General features: G+C 39.0%; 1 protein-coding gene across 3 annotated transcripts in view; it reads left to right on the forward strand.

The window, feature by feature from the left end:
* The window catches only part of SNX14 (sorting nexin 14), an 85,400-nt gene that overhangs the window by 6,141 nt on the left and 61,595 nt on the right, over window positions 1-17,664 (forward strand). For all 3 annotated transcript variants that reach the window (XM_055535565.1, XM_055535564.1, XM_055535566.1), the window contains exons 2-4: window positions 12,100-12,220; window positions 13,628-13,704; window positions 13,784-13,862. In XM_055535565.1, the coding sequence (XP_055391540.1) occupies window positions 12,100-12,220; window positions 13,628-13,704; window positions 13,784-13,862 (277 nt within the window). The remainder of the gene's footprint in view (window positions 1-12,099; window positions 12,221-13,627; window positions 13,705-13,783; window positions 13,863-17,664) is intronic.

Here is a 17,664-nt window from a genome sequence, read left to right on the forward strand (position 1 = left end):
TGTTGGTCAGAACATCTACATACAATTTCAGTGTGACTTTTTTCCCCAAATGGTGTTGGGTGACAAGGGTGAGTATCCTGAGGAAGAGATTCCACTGGAAGCTGTATTTTTTTTATGACTTAACCCTGAAATTTAGGCAGTTACGTAGCTTCACTTCTGCTACATTCTTTTGATTAGGAGTGAGTTATTAAGGCCAGCCTCTATTCAAGGGGAAGGAAATTAGATTCCTGCTTTTGATGTGAGGAGTGCAAAGAATTTGCACAGTTTTATTTAATTTGTAAATTAATCTGCGTAGAATTGATGTTACTTAACTATATTTAATGGTTTCATCCATGAACATATCTTTCCACATTCATTCAGATCTGCTTTTATGGTCTTTAATAGATTTTTTTCTTTTTTTCATTTAAAAACTTTATTATAGAAAACTTCAATCACATACAAAATAAAAATAGAGTAGTACAATGGAACCTGTAAATACCTATCGCCTGGCTTCAAAAATGATCAGTTCAAAGCCAAGTATCACTCCTGTCCCTAATTATTTTGAAGGAAATGCCACGTGAGATGTTTTATCCATAAACATTAAACATTTCAGTGCATATGTACTCAGTCGTTTCAGTCATGTCCAACTCTCTGCTATCCTACAGACTAGAGACCTCCAGGCTCCTTTTTGTCCATGGGATTCTCCAGGCAAGAATACTAAATTGGGTTGCCATGCCCTTCTCCAGGGATTCTTCCAGACCACAGGATCAGGCCTGCGACTCCAGTATCTCCTGCGTTGCAGGCAGGTTCTTTACCCACTGAACCTCCTGGGAAGCCCAAACATTTCAGTGTGGGTGTTAGTCCTCAGTTGTGTCCGACTCTTTGCGACCCAATGGATCATTGAACAAGCAAGAGAGTTCCAGAAAAACATCTATTTCTGCTTCATTGACTACGCCAAAGCCTTTGACTGTGTGGATCACAATAAACTGTGGAAAATTCTGAAAGAGATGGGAATACCAGACCATCTGACCTGCCTCTTGAGAAACCTATATGCAGGTGAGGAAGCAACAGTTAGAACTGGACATGGAACAACAGACTGGTTCCAAATAGGAAAAGGAGTACGTCAAGGCTGTATATTGTCACCCTGCTTATTTAACTTCTATGCAGAGTACGTCATGAGAAACATTGGGCTGGAAGAAGCACAAGCTGGAATCAAGATTGCCAGGAGAAATATTAATAACCTCAGATATGCAGATGACACCCCCCCTTATGGCAGAAAGTGAAGAGGAATTAAAGAGCCTCTTGATGAAAGTGAAAGAGGAGAGTGAAAAAGTTGGCTTAAAGCTCAACATTCAGAAAACGAAGATCATGGCATCTGGTCCCATCACTTCATGGCAAATAGATGGGGAAACCATGGAAACAGTGATAGACTTTATTTTGGGGGGCTCCAAAATCACTACAGATGGTGACTGCAGCCATGAAATTAAAAGACGCTTACTCCTTGGAAGGAAAGTTATGACCAACCTAGATAGCATATTCAAAAGCAGAGACATTACTTTGCCAACAAAGGTCCGTCTAGTCAAGGCTATGGTTTTTCCAGTGGTCATGTATGGATGTGAGAGTTGGACTGTGAAGAAGGCTGAGCGCCGAAGAATTGATGCTTTTGAAGTGTGGTGTTGGAGAAGACTCCTGCGAGTCTCTTGGACTGCAAGATCCAACCAGTCCATTCTAAAGGAGATGAGCCCTGGGTGGTCTTTGGAAGGAATGATGCTAAAGTTGAAACTCCAATACTTTGGCCACCTCATGTGAAGAGTTGACTCATTGGAAAAGACTCTGATGCTGGGAGGGATTGGGGGCAGGAGGAGAAGGGGATGACAGAGGATGAGATGGCTGGATGGCATCACGGACTCAATGAACGTGAATTCGAGTGAACTCTGGGAGTTGGTGATGGACAGGGAGGCCTGGCGTGCTGCGATTCATGGGGTTGCAAAGAGTTGGACATGACTGAGCGACTGAACTGAACTGGACTGTAACCTGCCAGGCTCTTCTGTCCATGGAATTCTCCAGTCAAGCACATTTGAGTGGGTTGCCATTTTCTCCTCCTGAGGATCTTCCTGACCAGGGATCAAACCCAGGTCTCCTGCAATGCAAGCAGATTCTTTACTGTTTGAGCCACCAGGGAAGCCCCAAAAGCTTCTTATTTAATGTGTGTTTAGTCACTCAGTCAGTGGGTATCAAACATTTCAGTAGGTGTCTTTAACTGATAAGAGCTTTTTTTTCCCTTGGCTGTGCCATACAGCTTGCAGGATCTTAGTTTTCAGGCCAGGGTTTGAACCCGGACCCCGCAGTGCCCCAGAATCCTAACCAGTAGGCCACCAGTGACCTCCCAAGAACTTTTGTTTTTCTACATAACCAGGATAACATTTCATTCTTTTTTTAAAGTTTTGTGTTTTTTTTTGGATGTGGACCATTTTTTAAGTCTTAATTTAATTTGTTACATTATTGCTCTGTTTGATGTTTTGCCTTTTTTGCCAGGAGGCATGTGGGATCTCAGTTCCCTGACCAGGGATTGATCCTATACCCACTGTGCTGGAAGACAAGGTCTTAACTACTGAACCACCAGGGAAGCCCCCACAATACCATTTCACAATAAAAAAGCTAGTAGCATCCTTAAAATATCTATTCATTGTTCAGATTTCCCTGAATCTGTTAGAACTTTATCCTCCAATATTTTATGATGATAAGTTTTAAATATACAGCAGTGTTGAAATTTATAGTAAATGATCAATCATCATTAAAATTTTACTGTATTTTTATATGCTTTGTCATGAGCCTGTCTATCCATTATGCCAACCATAATGAATCTTATTTATAAACAGCCTTTTAGATTTATTCAAATAATACCCAAGTATGATCTTTTAATCTGAAAATTCCTTCCCTTTTTTTAACCTTGTAATTTATTTGTTGGGGAAACTGGCCATTTGTTCCATAGAGTTTTCCACAATTTGGCTTCTGCTGATTGCTTCCCTGCAGTGTTTTTGAATGTCCCTCTAGGTTCCCTGTAAACTAGTAATTAGGTTAAAAGTCATCATTGTTTTGATTTTTTTTCTCCTTTAGCTCATGATGATTAAAAGATATTGAACTATTTAGAAAAATATGCCTTTCTTATGGTGTGTTATTCTTTATTTTATGATATACTGCTAGTTTTAGTTAACTAGTATTTTACTGAGTATTTCATTTCTATATTCATGAATAAAATAGACCTAAGGATTTCCTTATATTATCTTTATCAGGTCGGGGGATTAAAATTATATTAGTCCTTTTAAATTGGCAGCTTTTCCTCATTTTTTTCCTCCCTGAAAGCAGTCTGTATAAAGTAAGGATTATCTATTTCATGAAAGTTTGGTGAAATCATTTGGGTCAGGGGCCTTTTTTTTTTAAAGCCAGGTCTCTGATTATATTTTAATTTCTCTAATAAATAGTTAGTCTATTCAGGTTATCTAGTTCTGAACTTCCTAATTCTTAGCATTTTTTTTCTAAAAATTGTCATATTATTTATCCAGTTTATGACTATATGGAGAAGGAAATGGCACCCCACTCCAGTACTCTTGCCTGGAAAATCCCATGGATGAAGGAGCCTGGCTGGCTACAGTCCATGGGGTCGCTATGAGTCGGACACGACTGAGCGACTTCACTTTCACTTTTCACTTTCATGCATTGGAGAAGGAAATGGCAACCCACTCCAGTGTTCTTGCCTGGAGAATCTCATGGATGGCGGAGCCTGGTGGGCTGCTGTCTATGGGGTCGCACAGAGTCGGACACGACTGAAGCGACTTAGCAGCAGCAGCAGTTGTTTATAGTCTTACTCTTCATTTCAGTTATAGCTGTGATTGCTTCTTTTTTTCATTCTGTGTTGTGTCAACTACAAGTTGGCTCTTGCTATGGGCACTTGCCATCTATCTCTACAAGGATTAAATCATGCACTGCTTCAGCTGCTGATGTTCAACACCCCCTGAAAGAAGTTGAGGGTGGAGAGCAGAAACGAGGCACTCTTGCTGGGGGTGGTGTGGTGGGACTGGCAGCAGGGATCTTCAGATAGGTGTTTTCAGGAGCTGATTTTATTAGCCTGATTCTTGTATCTCCTGATATCTAGAAAAAACACTGCAACCCTTCATGGTGATGACTGTTCCTCGTGACTTGGGAAAGGTTCATGAGACTAGCAGAAACCTTTTGGAAGAATATATGCTTGATTGCATGTATTCCCCCTTCACCAAAATCTCATATATACTGAGCTTCCCTCTTCCTTCTTTGGAGTAGTTTCTTAGAGCTGTTTCAGAGTGCTGTCTCCCATGATGCAGTCCTCATTTTGCCCCAAGTAAAATTTACAACTGTCATGTTGTGCATTTTTAAAAAGTCAGCAGTTTTATATTTGTATCCTCTCTTTTTCTTTTCTCCCCTGATCTGTTTTGCTAAAACTTTGTCTTTTTTAATTTTTGCTTTTGAGAATTTCCAAGCATACATAGAAAAAAGAGAGTACAAAGAACCCCTAAGCACTCATCACTCAGCTTCAACAACCATTAGTATTTAAAAAAATCCGACCTTCCTCCTTTTAAAATAATTATTCTACACAAAACCATAACCTTACAAAATTAACAGTAATTTTTAAATGTCTTGTAATAGTCAGCTTATACTCAAATTTTCTTAATTATATAAACATTTATAATGCATTTGTTCTAAGCAGAATCACAACTGGGTCTATTCATTTTATGTAGTCGCTGCATCTTTGAAGCTTTTGTAAGTATAATCTAGAACAAGAGTTGCCAAACTTGCTGTAAAGTGTCAGTAAATATTTTAGACTTTTCGGGCTATATCAGGTCTCTCTGTCCCATAATCTTTTTTAAATGTAAAAATCCTAGCTTTGAGGACTATACCATAAGCCTTTGTCAACCCTAATCTAGAACATTCCTCCTCACCCGCTCTTTTTTTCTCCCTTTGCCATTGATTTGTTGAAGAAACTGGGTTATTTGTTCACACTTTGGATTTTGCTGATAGTCATCTGCACCTCTGTATTTCTTGTAGACAGGGAGTTAGAGTTATAGACTCTGTTAGATTTACATTTATTTTTTGGGGGGGGGTCCACGTGTACTTCAGTGATGATGTGTACATTCTAATACATCACATCAAAAGAGAACTCCACATTAGGTCGAGTTGCCTTACTTTTTGTAGATTCAGGTGGTGACAGCTGCCCAAAACATTTTCTCTTTGGTTTCACCATTTATTTACTCCCTTTGACTGTGTGGATCACAATAAAATTGGAAATGTGGAAAATTCTGAAAGAGATGGGAATACCAGACCACCTGATGTGCCTCTTGAGAAATTTGTATGCAGGTCAGGAAGCAACAGTTAGAACTGGACATGGAACAACAGACTGGTTCCAAATAGGAAAAGGAGTGCGTCAAGGCTGTATACTGTCACCCTGTTTATTTAACTTATATGCAGAGTACATCATGAGAAACGCTGGGCTGGAAGAAGCACAAGCTGGAATCAAGATTGCCGGGAGAAATATCAATAACCTCAGATATGCAGATGACACCACACTTATGGCAGAAACTAAAGAGGAACTAAAAAGCCTCTTGATGAAAGTGAAAGTGGAGAGTGCAAAAGTTGGCTTAAAGCTCAACATTCAGAAAACGAAGATCATGGCATCTGGTCCCATCACTTCATGGGAAATAGATGGGGAAACAGTGGAAACAGTGTCCGACTTTATTTTTCTGGGCTCCAAAATCACTGCAGATGGTGACTGCAGCCATGAAATTAAAAGACGCTTACTCCTTGGAAGGAAAGTTATGACCAACCTAGATAGCATATTCAAAAGCAGAGACGTTACTTTGCCAACAAATGTCCGTCTAGTCAAGGCTATGGTTTTTCCAGTGGTCATGTATGGGTGTGAGAGTTGGACTGTAAAGAAGGCTGAGCACCGAAGAATTGATGCTTTTGAACTGTGGTGTTGGAGAAGACTCTTGAGAGTCCCTTGGACTGCAAGGAGATCCAACCAGTCCATTCTGAAGGAGATCAGCCCTGGGATTTCTTTTGAAGGAATGATGCTAAAGCTGAAACTCCAGTACTTTGGCCACCTCATGCGAAGAGTTGACTCATTGGAAGAGACTCTGATTCTGGGAGGGATTGAGGACAAGAGGAGAGGGGACGACAGAGGATGAGATGGCTGGATGGCATCACTGACTCGATGGATGTGAGTCTGAGTGAACTCCGGGAGTTGGTGATGGACAGGGAGGCCTGGCGTGCTGCGATTCATGGGGTGGAAAAGAGTCGGACACGACTGAGCAACTGATCTGATCTGATCTGAATCATTATAGGATGCAACATGGTGATTTGTTATTGTTTCATTCCTTCTGTATTTTTTAATTTAAATTCTCATGTGTGTGTATGTGTGTGTGTTTGTAGAATTGCTTTAATTTATCCTCTGTTAAGGTCTGTTTAGTTACAATGAAATATAGCTCAAGCTGGAAAAGTAGAATAAATGCTTATACCTTTTTCTGTTAATTATCAGTTTTTAAAGTAATTACTGGTGCCCTAGTAACCTCAAGTAGTATACAGCTAGAGGTTTTAATTATTTTATTAATTTTTCTGAAGAACCAGTTTATAATGTCTTTTGTCATTGTTGTCTACTTGATTGATTTCTGTTCTTTAGTGTGTCCTTCCTTTTTACGTGTTTGGATTTGTATTTCCTCCCCCAACCTTCTGAATGCTTAGCTTGTTGGTTTTCAGTATTTGTCTCTGATTAATGCAGGATAACCTCAACACTATAGATAATTTGGGTCAGGTAATTCTTTGTTGTGGGGGGCTGTTCTGTACATTGTAAGATATTTAGCAGAGCCTTGGCCTCAAGTCACTTGATGTAAATACCATACCATAAAAAATACCTCTCTTATCTTCCCACAGTTGTGACAGTGAAAAATGTCTCCATATATTGCCAAATTCCCCTGGCAGTGGGTGAGATCAGCCTTGGTTGAGAACAGCAGGATTAATGTATTTAACACTAAAGATTTCGGTCTTAAATAACGCCTTTCAGTTACTGCTTGCCTTACCGTGATGTGCATACTGCATGCGGTGTTTATTGTCACTCAGTCTAAGTGCAGGTCTGCAGTTCCTAATCCATAATTCAGAAATCAAAAAGAAATAACTTGTCCTCTAGATTTGATACACCAGTTACATTTGATAACAAAACCTGACCTGAACAGAGTTGAGACTTGTGTATAGTATTTATTTCTGACTTACTTATTTATGGTTTATACATTTTTCTGTGGAAATACTAATATCTGATTATGGAGTACTATGTCAGACCTCATATTATTTATGTTATTATAACATGATGTATTATGCTATATAATGTATGTTGTTTATGAAATATGTACTATGTAAGTGTTGAAGGATTCTAAAAATTGTGAATTCGGAGTCATACCTTTCTGGCTCAGAATGATTTTCAGTAAGTGTGGACACGGATTTCATAATTTCCTCTGTGAATACCTCTATAACCCATTGAGTTAGTTTCTAGACTTAAGGTTTTTTAAAAGCTTGATGTCAAGTGTGCTATTTATTGGTTGGAGTGAAGCTTTGTATAAAACTTTGTATAAAGGAATGGGAAGCATAAGAGCAGAAAAGTGATTTGGGGCCAGGTTGACAGGGACCATAGAGGTTTAGAGGGTTTGTGTTTCCTTCTGCAGGCAGGTTAATCTGTAGCAGTTCTTTGGGTTAACAGTAACCATGCTTATGTGAGAACTTTTAGTGATAGGTCTGTGGTGGATGTTTGTCCAGTGCAGAATTGCCCTGGGTGCCTAGAGACCAGTTTCCTGTAGTTGAGTGGTGCAGCCTTTGTCTCACAGCATTTGCACTTACTGTTCACTGTCTGTAATATGTGAGCACCTTTAATCATCATCTTCACCTTTTCTTACTACTTGGTGCTTTATTCTTCGATTCTGAAATCCCCAATCTTCACAATATCTTCTGTAGCCCTTTCTATTTCATGGTGCACTTGGGGCAGTTGTCCCTAGTCAAAGAACTGGGCTGGATGTGGCACTCACTTGTGTGCTTCCCTTCTCTGTTCTAAAAATTTTAATTGGAGGATAATTGCTTTACAATGTTGTGTTGGTTTCTGCCATACAATAACAGAGTCAGCCACAAGTATGCATATGTCTCTTCCCTCTTGAACCTCCCTCCTACCTCCTCTAGGTTGTCGCAGCGTACTGTGTTTGAGCTCCCTGTGTTACACCGCAGCTTTCAACTAGCTGTCTGTTTTACATATTGCAATGGACATGTTTCAGCGCTGCTTTCTCAGTTCGCCCCACCCTCTCCTTCTCCCACCGTGTCCACAAGTCTGTCCTCTGTGTCTGTGTCTCTGTTCCTGCCTTGCAAATAGCTTCATTAGTACCATCTTTCTGGATTCCACATACATGTGTTGATATACTTGTCTTTCTCTTTCTAACTTCACTCTGTATAACAGTTCATCCACTTCCCTTCTCTTCAAGATTCTGTTCCTGTAGTGCTTGTTATCCAATGCCTAGAAACAGTTGCTGTGTATGGTTTGTCCAGTTTTCCAGTTGTTTATGGTGGAAGACCAGTTATAAGAATAACTGGTACTAGTTATTCTGTTGAGGAAGTAGAAATCTCTCCTTTGGAACTTCTGCCATCTGTCTTTTCTTACTGATATTAGTCTCTTGCACTACAAGCTTCTAGTTTAAAGACTCTTTCCATTTTAAATCTTGTGATTCTGGGTAACTTTAGTGTTTGTGCAAGTAACCCATCAAATACTGTAGTTTATCTTGAGGTCACTCTTCCATAGTCTCCCACTTGGATCACCTTTTGGTGGCCTGTGTTATCACCAGAGACTGTTCTTCCTGTGAAATCTTAAAAATTAAGCCTCCCACTTGCTGACCTGTGGCTACGTCTCTTACTCCGTCGGTCACACGGTACCTGCTTTTCTCTGCTTTCCTCCTATCCATTGTCCCTCTTCTGTTATCACTTACTTTCCTCTGTGGTTTAGAGTCAGTCTAGCTTAGATTCCAGGCCCATCACTTTAGCCAGTCTACTGCCAGCACCCTTGATTCTCTTTGCTTGCATGTCGCTCACTGAACAAAATCCAAACCTTGGATCAGTGATGCTGGTTTGTTTTATTAAGTGTTTATATCCTGGTTACTGAATGCTGCTAGAGAAAATCACACACCTGTAAACTTAACTCTTCAGCCTTAGTACTGCCCAGCAGTTCCTGAGGATACCTTTCTCTTTACTTCTCTCCAGCTGCTGCTTCAGAACTTCCCCAGTCTTCTAGAACTCCCGATCATGTCACCTTTGCCTTTTCCTCTCAAGCAGCACCTGTTTCACTTAAAGGCCATCATATGGCTTTGAATTCTTTTTATCTAATCTATAGATTTAACTCCGTTCTCATCAACCCTTTCTTTTTCTCTAGTATTGAAGAGGAGATATCACTTTCTTTTATAATTATTTTTTTCTGTTTGGCTCTGAATCCCAACTACTCCTATATACTCTGCTGCTGCTGCTAAGTCGCTTCAATCATGTCCGACTCTGTGCGACCCCGTATATTCTCTAGGGGAAAATAATTCTGTGTTATCTTTTCTCTCCTACCTCATTTTCTTTTTTCTCTTTCTTTCCTATTAATGTTTAAATGTGATCAGATTTTACTAAACACCTTTCCTAATTGTCTTTCTCCAGCTGACACCTTAGCTCTTTTATGTATTTATTGTTCTTTCCTTTGAAAAGAGAATTATCCACATTTCCTGATTCCACTTCCCCGCCAGTCTTCAATCCATTACATCCTACTAAAATTGATTTGCCTAGTTCATCAGTATCTCTCTTGTTGCTGAAACCAGTGGACACTTCTCAGTCTCTTTTACTTTATTTTACCAATATTTGATTATGTTTACTTCATTCTTGTTGAAATATTTTCTTCATTTCTTCGTCTTTTTTTTTAAATCTTCACAGCCTTTATGATTTGACCCCTGTTTTTCTTCTCAACTCTCCTAATTCCTAGATTCCTTTATAGATTTCTCTGCTTCTGCTTATTTCTTAAATATGGCATGTTTTCTTCATTTTTCAGTTTGCAGCTTGTCTCTGGTCATGACATTCATTCCCATGACTTCAGTGATCTTTATGCTGGTAATTCCCAAACCTTTATCCTTGGCCCATATTCTCTGCAGAGATTTAAACTACCCAAAACCTGGCTGGTTATGGAACATTTCTGCTTGGTACATCTTGAAAATGAAAGTGAAAGTCACTCAGTCGTGTCCAGCTCATTTCTACTTGGTGCGTCTTGAGAAACCTGAAAGTCAACATGTCCAAAAGGAACTGATTTTGTATTTCTCTCTTCTCCTTATATCTAATCAACTACTTAGTCCTCTTTTTTACTTTGTTTTTTGAGGGAATTCCCTGGTGGTCCAGTGACTAGGATTCTGAGCTCTCATTGTGGAGGCCCTGGATTTGATCCCTCGTTCTCCCTGGTTGGAGAACTAAAATCCCTTAAGCTGTGCAGAGAGGCCAAAAACAAACAAAAAAAAAATGAGGTGTCTTTTGGTCGAGCCATTTGGCTTGCAGGATCTTAGTTCCCCAACCAGGAATCAAACTCCTGGTCCCTGTAGTGAAAGTGTGGAGAACCACTGGACCACCAGGGAATTCCCCTACTTGGTCCTCTTAATTCTTCCTAGCTGTCTCAAAACAGTCAGCTTCTTTTTATCTCTTGAGTCTCTACAGGACATCCATAAATTCTCCTAGATTAACTGCTTCAGCAGCTTTCTAATTAGCTTGCTTGTTTCCAGTTTAGACCATGCTCCATATTGCTGCCAGAGTGGTTTTCTGATAATACAATCTGATGATAGTGCTTTCCTTCTTAAAACTCTTAAAAATTCTTAAAATCTTCTTAAGTTGTTCATTGTCTCCTGGGTATTACTCAGGACTCTTGATGGTAGATGAAAGAGTAAAACTCATATCACTCTAGGTTTGGCAGAGAGGGGAATCATTGGATACTTATGTAAGTGCTGAAAGAACTGGCCAGTAGCCAGGCCTCAGAAACTTTGAAATACTTTTTGCATCTCCCTGATTGTCCCCCTTCTCTCTGGTTTGGCTTCATTCTCTTACTATGTAGTGATTTGTGAACTGAAGAGCTAGCACCAAAGTTTTAACTCTGTGTCCTTACTCACGGTTAGAGTTGTTGAGGGGCTGCGTTGTTGAGGGGCTGGTGCTTCGCAAAATGATGGTAACTGAAAACTGCAATGTGAGGACAGATTGTATTGTGACACTGTAACGTGACTTATTACATGACACTAGGTCGTTTGGCTGTGGCTTGTTTTTTTAGGCTCATCTCAAGCCCACGTCTTCCTTGGAGCTGTACACAGATCTTACTTAGCTCACGTTGTTCTCTCAAGTTTGAATTCCCCTCATTCCTCTACCCTGTCCCCTTCTGTCGCTTTTCTCCTACTCATTCTTTAAGTTTTCCCAGAGACACAACTGTCTCTGCAAAAAGCTTTTCTTTTTAAATTTGGGTATTCTGCCTTGGGTGCTCTCATATCATGCGTACTTTCTCTGTCATAGTATAGGACACATCATCATCACTGTGTTGTATTCATTTCCTTACCTGCTACACCTAAGGGATAGTGTTTCCTATGCAAATAGACACAGTGCTGTTCCTTACTATATCCCCAGAACCTAGTACTGTGTAGGACTAAATGGGTACTCAGTACAATTTTTGTTTTGATTTAATGCAAAATAATCAGAATTTTGGTGGGGTATGAATACTACACTATCATTAGAAGATATTCTGGAAAAATGTAGTATTGGCTAGTTAAACAAGACAGCCTAGGTGCCAAGTTATGAAATATTGGGGATTTTTACGTCTTTATACTTTAAATGAAATATACCTTTGATAGCAAACATTCTAATATTCTTATAGTTAATAAATATATTACAGAAAACACGACTGGAGGAATTGCATCAGCCTGATACTGTAGATGCTTAATTTAATACTCATTAAATCAATGAAGGCACAAATTAGTTTTATATGTGTTTTTGGTTCTAATAATTGTCTTTATTTCTAAGGTATCTTCATGTTTTAATGATCTTCTGGTCGTTTGTTGCTGGAGTTGTCACATTTTACTGCTCATTGGGACCTGATTCTCTGTTACCAAATATATTCTTCATGATAAAATACAAACCTAAGGTAAAATATATGTGTTCTTATTTTTAAGAGTCAGTATATTTGATTCTGTGTTGTTCGATATTCTTCTTGAAAGCATGTTAAAGCAGTGATTTCTAAAATATCTGTCTGCTATAATTTAATAATGGAAGACATCAGAACATTTCAAAGTGAAATTTTCATATGTATATATTTTTAAAGTGTACAGTTCTCCTAGGAGGAGCTAGAAAGAGAAAATTAAAAATTCTCAGAAAATTGGGTCCACAATTTTAGTGTCCTCTAACTTCACATTAACTATGAGGACAGTAAATTAGAGGTTCCCAAAGTTGCTTGTACAGTAGAATCACTTAAGGAATCTTTAAAAGAATACAGGTTTCTGGGCTCTACCCCCGGAATTTGATTGAATAGTTCTGGGCTGCTGCTAAGGTGCTTCAGTCATGTCCGACTCTGTGTGACCCCATAGACAGCAGCCCACCAGGCTCCCCCATCTCTGGGATTCTCCAAGCAAGAACACTGGAGTGGGTTGCCATTTCCTTCTCCAGTGCATGAAAGTGAAAAGTGAAAGTGAAATCACTCAATCGTGCCCGACTCTTAGCGACCCCGTGGACTGCAGCCTACCAGGCTCCTCCATCCATGGGATTTTCCAGGCAAGAGTACTGGAGTGGGGTGCCATTGCCTTCTCTGAGTTCTGGGCTAGGACCTTGTAATTAGTACTTGTTGAAAGCTTTCCAGGTGATTCTGAGGCACAGATGCAACTCGGGAGCTCATTGTTCCACGGATGTCTGTGCTTCATAGAAACAAATAATCAGGCAGTTTGCTTAACCAAAATAGTTTGTTCTGTATATCTGAACTTTGATGAAGGTGGTACTGTATTGAGTCTGTCTCTGGTAGGTAAAGTCCCAAGAGTGTAGATCAGGGTTGAGTGGGATATCTTGAAGTCTTCAAGTAGCTGCAGTCCCTCATCTTAGGTTGATTGATATTTCTGCTCAGAGGAAACACAGCTGTAAGTGGTGCCCCGTGTTTGGTCAGGAAACTTACTAGTTATAGCATATGTTCTCCTTCATTGATTAAAGATTTGGAGAAATAGAAAATATTTTTTTCTTACACTTTTGCAGCAGAGTATCATTTTCAAATATAGATTGAGTTTTTTTTTTTTAATAAGTGAACATAGCAGTTGACTTTAATTTTAAGCTTGGGAATTTGGCTTAGTTATTATAAAGCATTTCATTTGGTATTTTTCTCCTATTGGCAGTTTGGTATAGCAAGAATTATTTTATTGTAAAGAATAGTTTCAGTGTTAAAACAGACAGTAATAAAAAAAATCATGTCCTTTGAATTCATACACTGATTAACAAGTTTTTGAAAAGTTGATTCTCTTTAGTAAATATGATGTGTAATGTAAAGATAAATCTCCCCACTTCCCTTTTTTAGCAATTAGGACTTCAGGAATTGTTTCCTCAAGGTCGTAGCTGTGCTGTTTGTGGTAAGGTGAAATGTAAGCGACATAGGTAAGTTAAACACTTAATTTGTTGATCCTTTCCATTAAGTTTTGGGTTTCAAGCAATTTAACTGTATGATTTTCTTTAGGCCTTCCTTGCTACTTGAGAACTACCAGCCATGGCTAGACCTGAAAATTTCTTCTAAGGTTGATGCGTCTCTCTCAGAGGTAACTGATTTAATTAATATTGCTGTGTATACCCAAGCAAAAAATGTTAAATACTTATGGGAAAGGGAATCATGGAGCATTTTAATAAGTGCCACCTAAGTGATTCCTGGTTAGATGGTTGATTGTTACACAACGTGAATTGTAAGCCATAAGTGTTTTTTGATTCCATATCTAATAAAAATGGACATTTTAGCCAAAGAAAAATAGTTTTACCTAGTTACTGTCTATCTCTTTAAGAAATAGTCATTTTTTATAATATGGCAGTAGAAATAACCAGAATAGAACAGAGAACAGGATACATTTCACTGTTTCTGCATAATATAGGAATAGGAAGTATGATCTCTTGTCTTTGTGGCAGTCACATTTTATATGTATCTTTTTGGTAACATACCATGTTTTAGTTATTTCTTTGAGAGACTTGTTTTCTCCATCCATCTGAGAAAGCTGTCAAGTTCTTGAAGGCAGGGAATGGATCTCATTTGTCCCCAACACCAAGTGCAGGGGCCAGGTATTGTTGCTATTTGATAGATACTTACTAAATTAAACTAAATGCCGATAAGTTGAAGAGTAGCATTAAACATCTGAATCGTGCCTAATTGTCACTTCCCACTTTGAATCCTTCCCTGGCGACTCTTGTGACCCCATGGACTGTAGCCTGCCAGGTTCCTCTGTCTATGGGATTCTCCAGGCAAGAATACTGGAGTGGGTTGCCATTTCCTTCTCCAAAGTATGCTGCATAAATGCTAAATTATTGGCATTTTCCTTTTTCCGTTTCTTCTCTAAGCTCTTTTTCATCCTCCGGATTCCTGGATTGAAGACTGTGCTTTCCAATATGGTAGCAACTAGCTACATGTGGCTGTTAATAAATACTTGATATATATTAGTTCTGATTGAGATGTGCTGTATATGTAAAATATGTACTGGGTTTTGAGAACTTCTTAAGGAAAAAGAAATGTAAAATATCCTATAATATATTTTACATTGATTATATGTTAAAATGATAATATTTTGGGTATATTGGGTTAAATAAGATAGATCATAAAATTAACTTCACCTATTTTTATTTTTCTTTAAATGTAGTTACTAGAAAATTTGAAATTATATATGTGGCTGACATATTTCTATTTGAGAGTGCTGATTTGAGGTCTTTTGAAGACAAGACTTCTAGGGGAATAGTGATTGTAGTCGTTTGACACTTTATTTCTTTGTAAAAACTTTGACACTTTATTTCTTATATAATTTTTTGACCTAGTGCCTGGCACTTATTGGTGTTGAGTAAATATTAGCTCTAATATTTAAAAACCATTTTCTAAGGTCTTGCTATATAGGCAGGAACTAGACTACGTCCTAGGAATAAAAAGAAATAAAATATGCTTCTTTTCTTCTGGGAGCTTTGGTCTAGGAGGGGAGGTAGGCATATAAACAGACATGCACAGTGTAATGTAATGCAGACAGTTATGGAAGAAACATACAAGGCATGTCATTAGTACAGAGGAAGAAGTGCATAACTGTAGAGAGGGGCAGTCAGAAAGTATAACTAGATGTTTGCAAGTCTGATAGTGAAAGGGAAAGGGTGTTCCAGGGTGTGGAAAGAGTTTTTGGAAGGAAAGAGAGGCTTTGAAACCGGGTGGACAGTTCTGTAAGCTGGAGGGTGAAATGTGAAGGAGAATGTGGGCAACGAAGAGACCATACTCTAGTAGCTAGTGTTTATCAATCACTTACTATATAGCTTCCCCTGGTGGTTCAGACAGTAAAGAATCTGCCTGCAGTGCAGGAGACCCAGGTTCGATCCCTGGGTAGGGAAGATCCCCTGGAGCAGGAAATGGCAACCTACTCCAGTATTCTTGCCTGAAGAATTCCATGGACAGGGGACCCTGGCAGGCTACAGTCCATGGAGTCGCAGAGTCGAACACGACTGAGCGATTAACACTTTCGATACTTACTACATAGTAGATATTGTGCTAATCACTGTATTTGTATTCATGTAACCTATGAAGTAGGTGCTATTTTTGATGGTTTTACCAAACCTAGGGTTTAGAGCATTTTAATAATTTTCTCAAGTATCATAGCTGGCTGGTAGCAGAACTCAATCTAAAATGCAGGACTGCTTTAGTTCGTAACCAATTTTTATATGGCCCTTTGGAAATCAGATCATCAAAAGACTTAAAAGGCCATGCTGAAGATGTTTAATTGATCATAGATGTCAGTGATTTTCAAATTGTGTAACTGTAGTTTTCAGATGTGACTCACAGGATGTTCAGTTCAGTTCAGTTGCTTAGTCGTGTTTGACTCTTTGTGACCCCATGGCTTTGTGACGCCATGGACTGCAGCATGCCAGACTTCCCTGTCCATCACCAACTCTCGGAGCTTGCTCAAACCCATGTCCGTGGAGTCGGTGATGCCATCCAACCATCTCGTCTTCTGTTGTCCCCTTCTCTTCCTGCCTTCAGTCGTTCCCAGCATCAGGGTCTTTTCCAATGAGTCAGTTCTTTACATCAGGTGGCCAAAGTAATTGAGTTTCAACTTCAGCATGAGTCCTTCCAATGAATGTTCAGGACTGATTTCCTTTAGGATGGACTAGTTGAATCTCCTTGCAGTCCAAGGGACTCTCAAGAGTCTTCTCCAATACCACAGTTCAAAAGCATCAATTCTTTACAGGATGTAGTGGGAGGTGAAAAGGAAGTAGAAGGTCATAGCCGCTGGCATGCAGCTTTCTCTTGCCTTTTCAGAATCAGTGCAGCTCTACCTTTCTTACTTTGATGTGTAGTTATATTAACGGTTTCATGCAGGTGAGTGATGTGGTCAAATGCATATTTTAGATCATTTTGGCAATTTTATGGAGAATGGAAGGGAGCTAACTTGGAAGGAGGGAGACTGATTTAGAGGCTATATATAGGGGTGAGAAGAGGTAGAAAAGAGCTACCTAGATGTAAAATCAGTAGGACTTCTGGTTGGATTTGGGGAATAAGATGAAATGTTTAATGGTAAGCTTTCTAGTCTCCTCCTGTGTCCTAATCCTGTCTCTGTGTATCATATTTTTCCAGCTGATATCACTGATGCTTAGTTTTTGTAAAAAAAATCCAAATCTTGTTGCCTGAGTATGTAGAGAGTCCACAGTTTGCATTACTGGGCCAGAGAAGATATATAGTCAGATTAGATACGTTGTTTCATTACCTCCCTAGTGCTTTTTAAAATTAATGCCCACTGCTGCAAGTCCTTTTAAAAATTATACTGTTCCACCCAGGCTCAAGAAATGGAAGGTTTAACACCAAGGATTTCTTTTGTTTTGTAACTTTTTTAGATATAACTTAAAGTTTTCACAAAGCTGAGCATATTCATATACCAGCACTTAGAACAAGAAACAAAAACATCATTAGCACCCAGAAGTCCTGCTCATACTCCCTCCTAGTCTCTATCCTCCCTTGAAAGATAATCACTGACTCTTTAGTTCCCCGACCAGAGATTGAACTTGTGCCCCTGCATTGGGTGCACAGAGTCTTAACCACTGGACCACCAGAACCAGGGAAGTCCCCTAAGTCTTATATATTTGTTTTTTCATTTTATCCTGGGACTACTGACTTACAGAGGGCATTAGGAATGCAAAAGACCAGCCTGTTATTTTCTTTCTTTCCATAGAATTTTTTTGGTTCAGTGAATCTTCAGAGTCAGGAACAATTTAGATTAAAAAAATTTTTTTTAAAATTATGGACATATTTTAAAGTGTGTGTGTCATTCTGGTAGTAATTTTTCTTTTTAATGAAGTTTTATTGTTTTCAGAGTGTTTTCCCATATGTCCCTGTTC

This window comes from Bubalus kerabau, chromosome 9, assembly GCF_029407905.1.
Source record: "Bubalus kerabau isolate K-KA32 ecotype Philippines breed swamp buffalo chromosome 9, PCC_UOA_SB_1v2, whole genome shotgun sequence".
Lineage (NCBI taxonomy): Eukaryota > Metazoa > Chordata > Mammalia > Artiodactyla > Bovidae > Bubalus > Bubalus kerabau.